The sequence below is a fragment of the Phalacrocorax carbo genome, chromosome 30 (genome assembly GCF_963921805.1).
Source record: "Phalacrocorax carbo chromosome 30, bPhaCar2.1, whole genome shotgun sequence".
NCBI classification, from domain to species: Eukaryota; Metazoa; Chordata; class Aves; order Suliformes; family Phalacrocoracidae; genus Phalacrocorax; species Phalacrocorax carbo.
In genome coordinates, this window is record NC_087542.1 from 206481 (window position 1) to 220000 (window position 13520).

The 13520-nt window shown below is 70.5% G+C and overlaps 3 protein-coding genes across 8 annotated transcripts in view; 2 read left to right on the plus strand and 1 right to left on the minus strand.

Moving 5' to 3' along the window:
* The first annotated feature begins 14 nt into the window (after positions 1-14).
* Positions 15-7158, plus strand: NACC1 (nucleus accumbens associated 1). Its single transcript, XM_064437225.1, has 6 exons — positions 15-206; positions 1750-2657; positions 3432-3608; positions 3695-3800; positions 3913-4010; positions 4699-7158. The coding sequence occupies exons 2-6, from the start codon at positions 1769-1771 to the stop codon at positions 4956-4958; spliced, it is 1530 nt and encodes a 509-aa protein (XP_064293295.1). The 5' UTR covers positions 15-206; positions 1750-1768; the 3' UTR covers positions 4959-7158.
* Positions 7159-8115: 957 nt separating this feature from the next.
* On the plus strand, positions 8116-9359 carry IER2 (immediate early response 2). The gene has a single exon (XM_064437229.1). It carries the CDS (start codon positions 8158-8160, stop codon positions 9043-9045), a length of 888 nt encoding a protein of 295 aa, XP_064293299.1. The 5' UTR covers positions 8116-8157; the 3' UTR covers positions 9046-9359.
* Positions 9360-10208: 849 nt separating this feature from the next.
* CACNA1A (calcium voltage-gated channel subunit alpha1 A) overlaps positions 10209-13520 on the minus strand; it is a 38948-nt gene continuing 35636 nt past the window's right edge. For 5 of the 6 annotated variants that reach the window (XM_064437102.1, XM_064437101.1, XM_064437106.1 and 2 more), the window contains one exon: positions 10209-11191. In XM_064437102.1, coding sequence (XP_064293172.1) covers positions 10730-11191 — 462 coding nt within the window. In that variant the 3' untranslated portion in view covers positions 10209-10729. The remainder of the gene's footprint in view (positions 11192-13520) is intronic. The other variant, XM_064437103.1, reaches the window with a different exon arrangement.

Consider the following 13520-nt stretch of genomic DNA (forward strand, 5'->3'; position numbering starts at 1 on the left):
CGGGGTGCACCTTGGCTCCGCTCGGCGCTCGGCTGGCCGCGCCTGTGGCGCGGCGGGGCGGGCGCGCGTGCGCGGGCGGCGCGCCGGGCGGTGCGGCGCTCGGCTGATCGCGTCTGCCGCACAATGAATGGCCGCTGAGCGCGGCGGGGACGGGGACGGGCACCGGCAGCGGCCGGAGCTGCAGCGCAGCCCCCCCCCGGCCTCCGGTAAGGCGGGGATCCCCCCTCGGCTCCGCCACTGACCCTCTTCCCGCCCCCTCGGGCCTCTACCTTCCCCCCCGCAGGCCTTGGTCCGTTCCCCCCCCCCGGGCCTGCCCACCTTCCCCCCCCCCTCCCCCGTTTCCCCGGGCCTGCGGCACCTTCCCGCCCCCCGGGTTGGGGGATCCCCCTGCGCCTCCACCCCCTCCGTTCCCAAAGGAATGCAGTTCTCCGCCGCCGCGCTATTGGGGGTCTCCTCTGCCCTGCCCCCCTGGGTTTTGGGGTCCTCCCGCTCCCCCCCCCGGATCCGGCTATTTACTGATTTCCCCTCCCTCCCCCCCTCCCCCGAATTTGGGGTCTTCCCCATTGTCTCCCCCGGGCTGGGGAATCCCCCCCTTGCCTCCTCCGTGGGCTCGTGGGTGCCCCCTCCACCCCGTCTCACCCCCCCCAAGGACTGAAAGTCCCGTCTGTCCCTAATTCAGGGAGTAGGGCCCCCCCTGCCCCCCTCTTCCCCAAGATGGGGAAACCATGGGGGTCCCCATGTGCCCCCTCCCGAGTGCCTAGGACCCCCCACCCCCCTCAAGGTATAGCATCCCTTCAAGTCTCTGCCTAAACGGTGGGTGACCCCCGCGGTCTCCCCCAGGTGCTGGGGACCCCCTCGTCCTCCCCAGGCCAGGGGTTCCCCACCCCGGGGGATGGTGGTGCCCTGTATTCGCCAGGCCTGGGACCCTGCTAGGCCGGAGCACCCCTGTGTCCCCAGGCTTGGGGACCCCTGAGAGCCCCCATGGCTAAGCCAGGAACACACACACACCCCCCAGATACCACACCAAAAGGGGAAGCCACAACTTTGCTGCTGCTTTGCCCACCCTATGTCCATGTGTCTGTCTGGCCTCATCACCCCCTCTCCTAGCCAAGGTCCTCCTTCCCCAGTCTCTGGGGGCTCGGGCACCCCCACCTCTTAATACCCAGTTTATGGTGTTTCTCCAGCCCTATTTTTCAGCCCCGCCGCCCCGCCAGTTGTTCCTGTGGCCGTGGGGCAGCCCCATGCTGGGGGTTGGGGGGGATCTGGAGTCCCCTACAAGGGTGGGTGCCTGGAGGAGCCATGTGGGGCCATGTCTAACTCATGTGCCTGGTCTGTTCCTCTCCTTCCCCTGTGTCCATCCCCATCCCTGCCGGTGCCTCTCCATCTGTCCCCATCCCTGTGTCCCTGCTCTGCTCCCCGTCACTGCTGTGTGTCCCCCCCCATGTCCCTGCCCACATCTACGTGTCCTTTGTGCTCCTATACTGCTCCCTGGGTCCCTGTTCCCTCGCGTCCCCCATGTCTACCCCCCCTTCCCTGTGTCCCTACATGTCCCCTGTGTCTATCCTATTCCCTGCGTCCCCATCCCCATGTGTCACCCACATCTGCCTCACTGCTTGTGTCTTCCCATCTCTGCGTGTCCCTCACGCCTGCCCCGCTCTCTTTGTCCCTGTCCTTGCGTGTCCATCCCACTCCGTGTCCCTGCTGGTTCCCTGTCCCCTTGTTTCGTGTCCCCCCTCCCTGTCCCCGCAGGCCCCCGTCGGCTCCCGCGATGGCTCAGACGCTGCAGATGGAGATCCCCAACTTCGGGAACAGCATCCTGGAGTGCTTGAACGAGCAGCGGCTGCAGGGGCTGTACTGCGACGTCTCGGTGGTGGTGAAGGGCCACGCGTTCAAGGCGCACCGGGCCGTGCTGGCCGCCAGCAGCTCCTACTTCCGGGACCTTTTCAACAGCAGCAAGAGCGCGGTGGTGGAGCTGCCGGCCGCCGTCCAGCCCCAGTCCTTCCAGCAGATCCTCAGCTTCTGCTACACGGGGCGGCTCAGCATGAACGTGGGCGACCAGTTCCTGCTGATGTACACCGCCGGCTTCCTGCAGATCCAGGAGATCATGGAGAAGGGGACTGAGTTCTTCCTCAAGGTCAGCTCGCCCAGCTGCGACTCGCAGGGGCTGCACAGCGAGGAGGCGCCCTCCTCCGAGCCCCAGAGCCCCGTGGCCCAGACCTCGGGGTGGCCCTCGGGCGCCGCCGCCCTGCCCCTGGTCTCGCGGGTGAAGACGGAGCAGGGCGAGCCCGATGGGGTGCAGTGCACCTTCGTGGTCAAGCGCCTCTGGGACGGCGGCCCCAAGGATGGCGCCGCCGGCGGCAACGGCAGCCGCAAGATGGCCAAGTTCTCGGCACCGGAGCCGGGTCGCCAGCCGCAGCCCCCCGCCCCGGCGGCGGCGGCGGGGCCAGCCCCGGCAGCGGCAGCGGCACCCGGCCCCAGCGCAGCTGACCAGACCAGCCCTGGGGGCACGTCCAGCGCCTACACGAGCGACAGCCCCGGCTCCTTCCACAATGAGGAGGACGAGGAGGAGGATGGGGGCGAGGAAGGCTCTGACGAGCAGTACCGCCAGATCTGCAACATGTACACCATGTACAGCATGATGAATGTAGGGCAGGCAGGTGAGGCTCCGCCCACCGCGGGTGTTGTTGAGAGACCCCGCCCACTGGGTGTGGCCCACTTGGGCTCCACCCGTGGAACAAGGGCTCCATCTCTGGGGTGTGGTTTGGGGGAGTGGTGTCTGCCCACAGGGGTGTGGTCACCTAAGGCACTGCCCATGGAGGGTGTGGTCAACTTAGGCTCCACCCTTGAGGCACAGTCACCCAATGGGCAGTCTTTGGCATGGCTGGGGAGGGGTGTGGCCAAGTTATGCTCCACCCACAAGGGGGTGTGGTAATCTGAGGCTCTACCTTTAGGGTGTGGTCTAGGAAGGGGTGTGGCCAAGATAGGTGCCATGTCTGGGGTGTGGTTGGGGAGGTAGGTGCGGTCATCTGAGGCTCCACCCCCTTGGGGGTATGGCTGGAAGCAGGTGGGGGCCTTATGTGTTCTGGGGTGGAGCTAAAGAGGGTGGGGTTTCGATGCTCCTTTAGGGTGTGGCTGGTAATAGGGTCTGGCCACAGGTGTGGAGGAGCCAGGTGAAGCTCCACCCCAGGAAATGGGTGCTGGGTGTGGCCTGCCAGGCTCCTCCTCTGTGGGTAGGGGCGTGGCCTGGTGGGGCTCCACCCCCAGGAGGTGGTTATGGGGGGCATGTGGCCATAAGCTGAGCTGTCCCCGTGTCCCTGTTCCCTCCCCGCGTCCCTGTGGTGACTCCTCCAGAGGAGATGCAGGATGGGGGGGGGGTGGGACCCTGGGGTCTGGCCCCTGCTGACCCCCATGTCCCCCCTGCATCCCCCCAGCCGCGGAGAAGGTGGAGGCTCTGCCGGACCAGGCCACCTCGGAGTCACGCAACCGGGTGCGGGTGCGGCAGGACCTGGCCTCGCTGCCGGCCGAGCTCATCAACCAGATCGGGAACCGCTGCCACCCCAAGCTCTACGACGAGGGAGACCCCGCCGAGAAGCTGGAGCTTGTCACAGGTACGCCTGGGGTGGGGGTCCCCATGGGGCGGGGAGGGGGGTCCCCGCAGGGCACCTGGGCCTGCTCAACCCTCGTGTCCTCCCAGGCACCAACGTCTACATCACGCGGGCGCAGCTGATGAACTGCCACGTCAGCGCGGGGACGCGGCACAAAGTCCTCCTGCGGCGGCTCCTGGCATCCTTCTTTGACCGGTGAGTCGGGCCAGGGTGCCTGGCTTCTCCCCCCCACCCGGTTTTGGGGTGCAACGGGGGTGGGTGAGGCCGGACACCCAGGTTCTCACCCAGTTTTTCACCCCCTCGCCAGCAACACCCTGGCCAACAGCTGTGGCACGGGCATCCGCTCGTCCACCAACGACCCCAGCCGGAAGCCGCTGGACAGCCGGGTCCTGCATGCCGTCAAGTGTGAGTGGGGGGACACGGGACCCCAGGGACAGGGGACACCCTGGGGTAGAGACAGGACTCCAGGGAAAGAGGACCCCTGGGGACAGGAGGAGCCTGCGGTTGGGGGACCCACAGGAACAGGAGGTGGAGACTCCAGGGAGAGAGGGGATGCCAGGGGATAACAAACAGGGGTGGACCCCAGAGAGAGGGGACACCAGGGGACAGGGGAGACCCCAGGGCTGGGGGAACCCCAGAGGGAGGGGACACCAGGGGACAGGGGAGACCCCAGGGCTGGGGGGACCCCAGAGAGAGGGGACGAGAGGGGACAGGGGAGACTCCAGGGCTGGGGGGACCCCAGAGAGAGAGAACACCAGAGGACCAGGGAGACCCCAGGGCTGGGGGAACCCCAGAGGGAGGGGACACCAGGGGACAGGGGAGACCCCAGGGCTGGGGGGACCCCAGAGAGAGAAAACACCAAGGGACAGGGGAGACTCCAAGGAGAGAGGGGATGCCAGGAGATAGGGGGCAGAGCAGACCCCAGGGGTGGGGGACCATGGAGACAGGGGCAGCAAGAGACGACGACACAACCTTGGGGTCCCTGAGCAAAACCTCACCGCGAGACACCCGTGACTCCCCGGGGCGGGTGGCAGCAGACTGGGGGGGGGTGCAGAGGGCTGCGCGTGACCCTGTCCCCGTTTCCACCCCCCAGTTTACTGCCAGAACTTTGCGCCCAACTTCAAGGAGAGCGAGATGAACGCCATCGCCGCCGACATGTGCACCAACGCACGGCGCGTCGTGCGCAAGAGCTGGATCCCGAAGCTGAAGCTGCTGATGGCCGAGGGGGACTCCTACACCTCCTTCATCAACGACACCGGCAAGCTGGAGCCCGACATCATGGGCCCCGAGCCGGCCTTTGAGGCCGGCGGCCACGAGGGCGAGGCGGGCGCCCCGGGGGAGGGCCTGCAGTGACCCCCGCCCCGGCCCCCCCTGGGGACCCCCGCCGGGTAGGGACCCCCTCCAGTAGGGTCCTGTGGCCGGGTTGGGACCCCCACGGGTGGAGGGACCCCCGCCTGCTGGGCACCCGTGCTGGGTGGGGCCCTGTGACAGTGTAGGGACCCGTGTGGGTGTAGGGACCCCCCCAGGCGGGCCCCCCCCTTGGGGCAGGCCCCCCCTGGGGTTAGGACCCCCCCCAGGGGTAGGCACCCACCGAGGGGAGGGCCCTGTGGCGCTGTGGGGCCCCTGGCCGTGGGGTCCAGCCCTCTCCCTGTGGGGTTTGGGGCTTGGGGGGGGGGGTGGCAGTGGCTCAGCTCTCCCTGGCCACCCCCCCACAGCGGTTTTGGGGGGGCCGGGGCGCTGCTGGGCTCAGGCTTTCCTTCCGCGCCGCCTCCTGCTCGGGGATGAGTTGGTGAGGTTCCGTGTCCCCTCCCCGAGGCCGGCGTCCCTCCTGGCCCCCCCGGGTGCCCTGTGTTGCCTCTGGGGGCCCCCACGTCTCCCCCAGGATCCCTCCCCAGGGCCGACATTTTCTCCAGGCACCCGTGTGGGTCCCCCGTGTCCCCTCCCCGGGGCCACTGTCTCTGCAGGCAACCGCATGTGTCCCCCCCGTGTCCCCTGTGTCCCGACCCCCCCCATCCCCCAGGGACCTGCATCTCTCTGGGCAACCCCATGCGTTTGCCCCAGTCCCCCCTGTCCCAGCGTCTCCCCAGGCGCCTGCATGTGTCCCCCAGGTCCCCTGTGTCCCCCCCCCGGGGCCAGAGTCTCTCCAGGTGACCGTGTGTGTCCCCTTCCAGGTCCCCTGTCCACGTGTCTCTCCAGGTTACACCCCCCCCCTTCCCCCGGCCCCTCCTCAGGGGTGGCACCTCTGTGGGCAATGGCACGTGTCCCCTCCCTGTGCTGCCCAGGTGCCCCCCATGTCCCCAGCTCCCCCTGCCCTGGAAGAAAGGGGGGGTGTCCCCTGTTTGTGTCCCCCTGGCTGGACAGGGACATGGGTGGGGGGTGGCAGAGTGAAGCCCATGTGGGGACACCCCACCCCACCCCCCGGGTTAAAGGCCAAACCTCCCCTAAGGAGTGGTTCTTCCTTGTTAGCCCCCTCCTTCGTTATTAGTCCCCGCTGGGGTCTGTCCTCGGGGGTGGGGGGGATGTGTGTTACCCTGAGGGGGGGATGGGGACTCCTTGGCAGCAGCCTGGCAGGGGGGACCCAGAGTCCTGGCCAGTGTGATTTGGGGAGGGAGGCTTGGGTTGGAATCCCCTCTGCGGGGGGGGGGGTCTGAGGTGAGGGGGTGGGCACAGCGCCCCTCCCAGCCCCAGCTCTGCTCCCCCTCCCCGCGCCAGCAGGGCTTTGCACTGGCTTTACTCCAAACCCTGAAGGGGGAAACTGAGGCACTGTGCGGCTGCTCCTCCCCGTCCCCGCACAGAGTGGGGGGGGTTGGGAGGGAACCCAGGCACCCCACCCCCGGCAGCCCCCCAACAGGTCTCCTGACGTTCGGTCAAGTGCCTTACCCGCTGCCCGGCCCCCGGGCTCCGCTCGCGTCTTCACTATCTCACCGCTCCGTGCCAAACCCCCCTGCCCCCCCCCTTCCCCCCCCCCAGGCCCGGGGAGGGGATGGGGACCCCCACACTCCTCCTCTCACGCCACCTGCACCCCAGATGCCTGGGTTCCATTCCCCCCATCCCTCCCCTTTTGCCCCGTGCCTCAGTTTCCCCACCCCCTTTCCCTGTGTGATAAGTTGCACCGGTCTCAGCCCTGTGAGGGGGTCCTTGCTCCTGGCTGTGCCCCACCCCCCAGCCTCGCGGGCACCCGGCGGGCCCAGCCCCCGCTCCCCTACCCCTGCGGGGTCGGGCTTTTTCATTTCCCCTTTTTTCTTTTTTTCTTGTTTTTTTTTTTTTTCAACCCAAAAGCTGTACAGAAGCGGGGAGCGCACGGCGGCATCTCGGCAGCATGGACTCCCCCCGGGCTTGCGCTTCCCCCCCCCCCCCCCCAGCCCCTGCGCCCCCTCCCCCGGGGCTGCCAGTGTCTGTCCTGTGTTATGAAGTGCCAAGACGCCCGTTCCCGGTGCCCCCCCCGCCCCCCCCCCCCGAGTCGCTGGAGAATTGCACATGAACTGCTGTACGAGAGCGGAGAGGGACTGCAGAAATGTTAATAATGATAAATAAAACACAGAGGTTTGTAACAGCCCCCGCCTCCTGCCTGCTGCGGGTGGGAGCCACGGGCGTTCACCCCCCCTTAAAAAGCCCACTCCGGGGGGGGGGGGCTGCAGGGGGGGCCTTGTACAAGTGTGTGCACAGGGAGGTGCGTGCAAAGGGGCTGGGGGTGTGTTGCGCGGCGTGCAGCGTGTGGGTTGCGGGAGGCAAGTGGCGGGGCAGGCGCGGGCGCAGCGCTGGTGTCTGCGGGGCACGGGAGGGGGTGCAAGGCTGGTGCTCGTGCAAGGGCTGGCGCACGCGCAGAGCTAGTACGTGTGCAATGCACAGGGCTTCTGCGAGGCCCGGTGCTCGTGCAAGGCAAGTGCGCGTGGAGGGACGGTCCTTGTGCAATGCTCGTGCAACGCCGCGGCACGCGGAGCCGCGGGACCGTCCCCCGCGTAGGTGCCGGAGTGGGCGGGGCTCCTCCCAGCGCGCACCGCCCCCTGCCCTTATATGGGCAGGCGGAAGCGGCTCTCCACCCCCGCCCCGCGCGCGGCCCCGCCCCCTTCCCCTTCCTGTCGTCACCGGTCCCTTATATAGTCATGGAAAAAAGGCGCGGGGTGACGTCACGGGGCGGGGCCGCGCGTGGGAGGGGGGAGGCGGGGGGTCCCCGTGTAACACACACCTTCCCCCCCCCTCCCCCCACCGCTGCTGCGGGCAGCCGGGGAGCGCAGGGACCCGCCCGGGGTGTGCAAGGACCACCCACCCCAGGGAGGCACAGGGACCCCCGCCCCCATGGGGGTACAAGAACCGCCCCCCGCGGAGGCACAGGGACCCCCCCCCGGCCCCCGCAGCGCTCCCCGCCCAGGCCCCCCCGCGGCATTTCCGCCCCCCGGCGCCGCCGAGCCGGGCCGAGCCGCCCCGGGGCCGGATGCGGCAGCGGAGGGGGGGCGGGAGGGCGGGGGCGGACCGGGGCCGGGCGGGGAGGGAGCTCCGGTATAAGAGCCCCGCGCCGGGGGCGGCCCCGCCGCACTCCGCTCCCGGGGCCGCCATGGAGGAGGCGCAGCGGCTGCTCACCGTGTCCGTGTGGAAGCTTTACCGCTGCCGGCTGCAGCGCGGCGGCCTCCGCCTCCACCGGAGCCTCCAGCTCTCGCTGCTCGTCCGCGCCGCCCGGCACCGCTACCTGACGGCCCGCTCCGCCGCGGGGACCCCCCCGGGGGCGGCACCCGGGGACCCGCTGTGCCTACCGACCCCCGACCGCGGGGACCCCCCGAGCGCCCCGGCCGGCGACCCCCGCAGCGCCCAGCACCGCGGGGACCCCCCGAGCGCCCCGGCCGGCGACCCCCGCAGCGCCCAGCACCGAGGGGACCCCCCGAGCGCCCCGGCCGGCGACCCCCGCAGCGCCCAGCACCGAGGGGACCCCCCGAACGCCCCGGCCGGCGACCCCCGCAGCGCCCAGCACCGAGGGGACCCCCCCAGCCGACAGATCCCGGACCCCCGCAGCGCCCAAGACCGGGGCGACCCCCCGAACCCACCGACCCCGGATCCCCGCAGCGGCCAGGGCCGGGGGCACCTACCGACACCGGACCCCGCGAACCGCGACCACCCCCAGGACTCCCCGAGCCGGTACCGCGACCCGCCGAGCGCCCCGAGGCTGCCGCCCCCCCGGGATCCCCCGAGCGCTCCCCCCGCCACGCTGCCGCCGCCTGAACCGCGACCCCCCGCCGCCCCCCGGCCCCCCGGAACCCCTCCGGCAGCGCGGACCGGCCGCAAGCGACGGAGCAGCGGCTCGGCCGGGCCCGGCCCGGTGCCGGTACCGAGCAAACGGGCGCGGCTGGAGGCGGAGGAGCCGCCGCTCGCCCCGGGGCCGCCCGGCCGCTGCTCGGGGCCGCCCGCCGCCGCCTTCGGCCTCCTGGTCCGTGCCGTCGGGGCGTGCTGAGGACCCCGGAGCACCGGCCACACTCCGCGGAGACCCCTCGGGACAGGAGGCGTGGGGGCACAGAGACCTCCCCCCGGGACAGACGGAACCGGTACGGGGAGGGGAGACGGGGGCAACCCCCCCTCTCCGGGACACAAGGACTCTCGGGGTCCCCGGTGGGCTCCCCCCCGGTGACACCCTCCTCCCACCATAATGGACTGCTCTGGATGAGCGCTTGTGTCGTGCTGGGGGGGCTCCAGGCTGGCCCCGCCCCCCCCAGTTCCCCCCCTCCCTTTTAATTATGTTTTGTTAATAAAATAAAAGTTTTTTGTGCAGCTGCTGCCTCCGGGTGTCGGGGGAGGGGCGGGGAACGCCAGGCTCGCTGCCCCTCGCTCAGTGTGGGGGGGGCAACGGGGTTTGGGGGAGTTGGGGCCTCTCGGAGTGTTTCCGCCCCCGGGCTTGGCCCAAACTTGGGGGGGAAACGTTCTTTTTTTGGGGGGAGGGGTTGGGCTGCTCACCTCCCCCGCCTCTCTCTGCCTCAGTTTCCCCCACCCCCGAGGAGAGGATGGGGGAGGGGGGAAAACCCGGCACCTGCTCCGGGGGCGGGGGCCCCCCCCCGGTTCCGGGAAGCTCCACGTGCTGCCCACGCCGGGGTTGGGGGGGGGCAGGGCGGGCGGCCGGATGCCTCGGTTCCCCCGGGCGGGGGGTGGTGGCTCGGTTCCCGCTTAGCGGGGGGGGGCCCCGCGCCCGTGCCCACCCCCGCAGCCTCGGGGGCTGAGCTGGGATGGGGGGCGCGGGGGCCATCCCGGTTCCCCCCTCCCCGTGTCGCCCCGTCCCGTCCCCTCCGCGGCCGGCTGCCTCGGTCCCGCCGGGGGACCCCGGCTGGGGCGCAGGACCCGAGACGCTGCTGGCGCCGGGCGGGGGGTCCCCGTGTGTGTCCCACCCCCCAACCCCCCACCGTGTCCGTGTCCTCCCCCCGTGTCCCCCGGGCGGGGCCGCGACGTTTCCGGGCTCCGCCGCTTCCTCGTTCCTGCGGCGGCGGGGGAGGGGTCGGGCGCCGGCACGCCGGGGTCCCCCGGGGCGGAGGGGAGGGAAGGGGGGGACGAGCTGCCCCGGGACCCCACCGGTGCCCCCCGCCCTCTCCCGGGGGCCCGATCCCGGGAAGGAGCGAGAAGGGCTCGATCCAAAATTCCTCTTTTTTTTAATGGTTTCGTTTGTTCTGGGGGTTTCGGGTTGGGTCGGTTTGGTTTTTTTTGGTCTTTTTTTTTTGTCTTTTTTTTTTTTTTTTGGTCTTTTTTCTCTTTATTTCTGGTTTCGGTAACTCGGTTCATGCAATGGCGGCAGCCCCGGCCCCGCCGCCTCCGTGCCTCGGGCGGGGGGTGTGGGGGTGTCCGGCGGCGCCGGTGCCCGGTGCCAGTGCCCGGCTCGGAGCCTTCCTGGGCTCCGCTTCCCGCTGCCCCCGGCCCGTTCCCGCCCCGGCGGCTCCTCCCGGCTCGGGGCGCCGCGCCCGTGCGGGGCTTGGGGGGGGTCCCGGGGCCGCCCCCCGCGGCGGCGGCGGCTCCTCCAGATGATAAAACTCATCCATAGCCCCGGGAGCGGGCGGGCGGGCGGGGGTGGGCGGGGGTGGCCTCCACCCCCCCCGCCGCGATATGTCGCGGCGCCGGTCGCGACGGCGCCCTGTCGCGATAGCTCGTCGGAGGCGCCGCTAGCAGCAGTCATCGTCCGTTTCGCTGTAGGGGTCGCGGAGGCCGGGCCGCCCCTTCCCGGCGCCGTGTCCCGGGTAGTAGCCGTTGGGCAGCCGCCGGCCGGGCCGGGGTGGCGACGGGCCCGGTCCCCCCCCGCCGCCGCCGCCGCCGGGCCGGGGGACTCGGGGGACGCGTCCGTCGAGCGGCGGCTCCGGGTCGCGGGGCCCGCGGGGGGCGTCGGTCCAGCGGGCGGCGGGGCGGGCGGAGCGGGGCGAGGCGGGGGCGGCGGCGGCGGGGGGCGGCGGGCGGCGCGGCCCGCGGGCGGGGGGCGGCGCGGCGGGCGGGGGGCGGCGGGCGGCGGGGGAGTAGGAGACGTGCGGCCGCGGCGTGGCGGGGGTCGGCGGGAGCTGGCGGCGGGCGCGGCGGGGCGTGCTGGTCCCCGAGGTGGAGAGCACCGGGCTGCCGCTCACCGAACTACTGCCCTACAGCAACACCGAGACACCGGGGATCACGGCGGGGGGGGGAGAACACGGGGAGCACGGACACGCGTGGGGGCACGGCGGGGCACGGACACGCGTGGGGGACACGGACATGCGGGGGGGACACGGCGGGGCGGGGGGGCACAGGGGAGGGGACATGGGAGGGTGGACACGGGGAGAACACGAGGGACATGGGGGGGTCATGGGAAAGGACGGGGGACGCACACGTGGGGGACACGGAGGACACGGGAAAGGACAATGGGGAGAACACAGGGGACATGGGAAAGGACATGGGGGGACACGGACACGTGTGTACATGGGGGACAGAGGGGAATGGACACAGAGGTGAGACACGGGGAGAACACGAGGGACACGGTCATGGGGGACACCGGAAAGGACACGGGGGGGGCGGACATGGGGGACAGAGGAAAGGACAAAATGAGAACACAAGGGACATGGGGGACACGGGAGAGGACACGGGGACATGGACACGAGGACAACGGGGGCATGGGAGGGGATTGGGACCAGGGACAAGGACACGGGGAACATGGACACGGGACAGACACGGGAGAGAGTGGCCGTGGGTGGGGAGGACACAGGGGTATGGACACGGTGCGGGGGGGTGTCACAGACACAGGAGCAAAGGTATGGGGAGGGTCGGGGACACGGGCGGGGGGTCATGGACATGAGGGACACAGCCACAAGCAGAGACATAGGGTGGCATTGGGGGTGGGGGCAGAGCCACGCGGGGTGGAGGGGGGGGTCACAGCCACGGGCCATGCAGACACGGGGGGGCCCAGCCAGACACGGGGTTACGGGGGGGGTGGGGGGCAAGAGAAAAGCAGCAAGGACACAAGGGGCGGGGGGGGGAGAAAAACCAAACGAGAGAGCAGAGGGGAAGAGAAGTGAGAAGAGGCGGGGGGGTGGGGGGGCCGGGGTGGCTGGAGGCGGCTGCGGGCTGGGGGGGGGGGGGCAGAGGGGGTGCAGGGAGGGATGGAGGGGGCCAAGGGGGAAGGATGGGAGGGGGGGCTGCCGGCTCTCCCCAAAGCCACTCACAAGGCAAAAGAAACCGGGGGTTTAGGGCGGGGGGTGGGGGTGGGTGCTGGGGTGGTCTGGGGTTCAGCTGGGAGAGATGGGGGAGCAGGGGCTGGAGAAGTTTGGAAGAGTTGGCCCAGGGGCAGAGGGCCCTGCACCCCAAACTGTTACCCGGGGCTTGGGGACGATGCACCCCACTCTGGGACCTGTGGGCTGGGGGAGGGGACCATGCCAATCTGTTACCTGGGGGGCGGGGCTTGGGGGCGGGGACTGTGAACCCCAATCCATTACCTGCAGGGACCCGGGGTTCAGGGTCCGTGCACCCCAGTCTGGCACCAGTGGGGACCACGCACCCCAATCCTGGACTGTGGGGCCCTGGCGCTGCAAGGCCCACGCACCCCGATCCGGGCCTGCGGGTACGGTGCACCCCAACGTCTGGCTGGAGGGTGCAGGTGATGGTCACCCCAGTTCAGGCCTTTGGGGTCCGTGAACCCCAATCTGAGGTGGTGAGGACCCCAGCACCTATCCCGGGGGTGCAGGGCCGTGTACCCCAATGCCATTGCCCTGGCACAGCTGTGGTGCCCCCCACCCAGTGCTGGAGGGGGGGGCCTGTGCACCCCCAGTACTAGTGGGGTGCCCCCAAACCTGGCTGGAAGGGCTGAGAGCCCTGGTACAGTTAGTGCAGCCATGCACCCCAAAGCAGGGCTGTAGAGCAGGGCTCTGGTGGGGGGGGTGTCCCTGCACCCCAACCCTGGGCACGTGGAGCTGTACACCCCAATGCAGGGCTCGGGGAGGGGGTGTCCCTGCACCCCAACCCTGGGCTGGGGGGAGCTCCATGGTCCTGCTCCTGCCCCATCTGGAGGCACGTGCCCTCTGGGGCTAAGGGGTTGCAGCAGAGCTGGAGATTTTGGCGGGGGGGTGTCACCCCAAAACAGCCTGAGGCACCGAAAAGGCTCTTCTGGGGGCCACGTCCCCATGCAGGGACCAGCCGGGTCCGGTGCCCCTCGCTGGGGTGCATGGGCGGGGGGAGCTTCGTTCCAAACTTTCCAGCATGGCCAGGGGTGTCGCTGGAGCGTGGGGGGGGGCTGGAACAGACGTTGGGGGGCCACGAACCGCTTACCTGGGCCACCCCTCGCCGTGACAGCGCAGCCAAAGCACAGCGATGGGGAAACAGAGAGGTGAATCAAGGCAGGCCCCCCCCCAAGCAGCTGGGGGCACCGGGGGGGCCAAGCAAGGTGGCTCTGTGCAGGGATGGGCAGGGGGACCGAGAGCGGAAAGGGGGTGGGGAGGCATCTGG

Bases quoted from the DNA above. Each gene is read 5' to 3' on its own strand.
- NACC1 (XM_064437225.1), top strand. From the start codon at position 1,769: ATGGCTCAGACGCTGCAGATGGAGATCCCCAACTTCGGGAACAGCATC. The intron at 3,609-3,694 runs GTACGCCTGGGG...GTGTCCTCCCAG, and splicing joins GAAGCTGGAGCTTGTCACAG to GCACCAACGTCTACATCACG. The intron at 3,801-3,912 runs GTGAGTCGGGCC...CCCCCTCGCCAG, and splicing joins CTGGCATCCTTCTTTGACCG to CAACACCCTGGCCAACAGCT.
- IER2 (XM_064437229.1), top strand. From the start codon at position 8,158: ATGGAGGAGGCGCAGCGGCTGCTCACCGTGTCCGTGTGGAAGCTTTAC.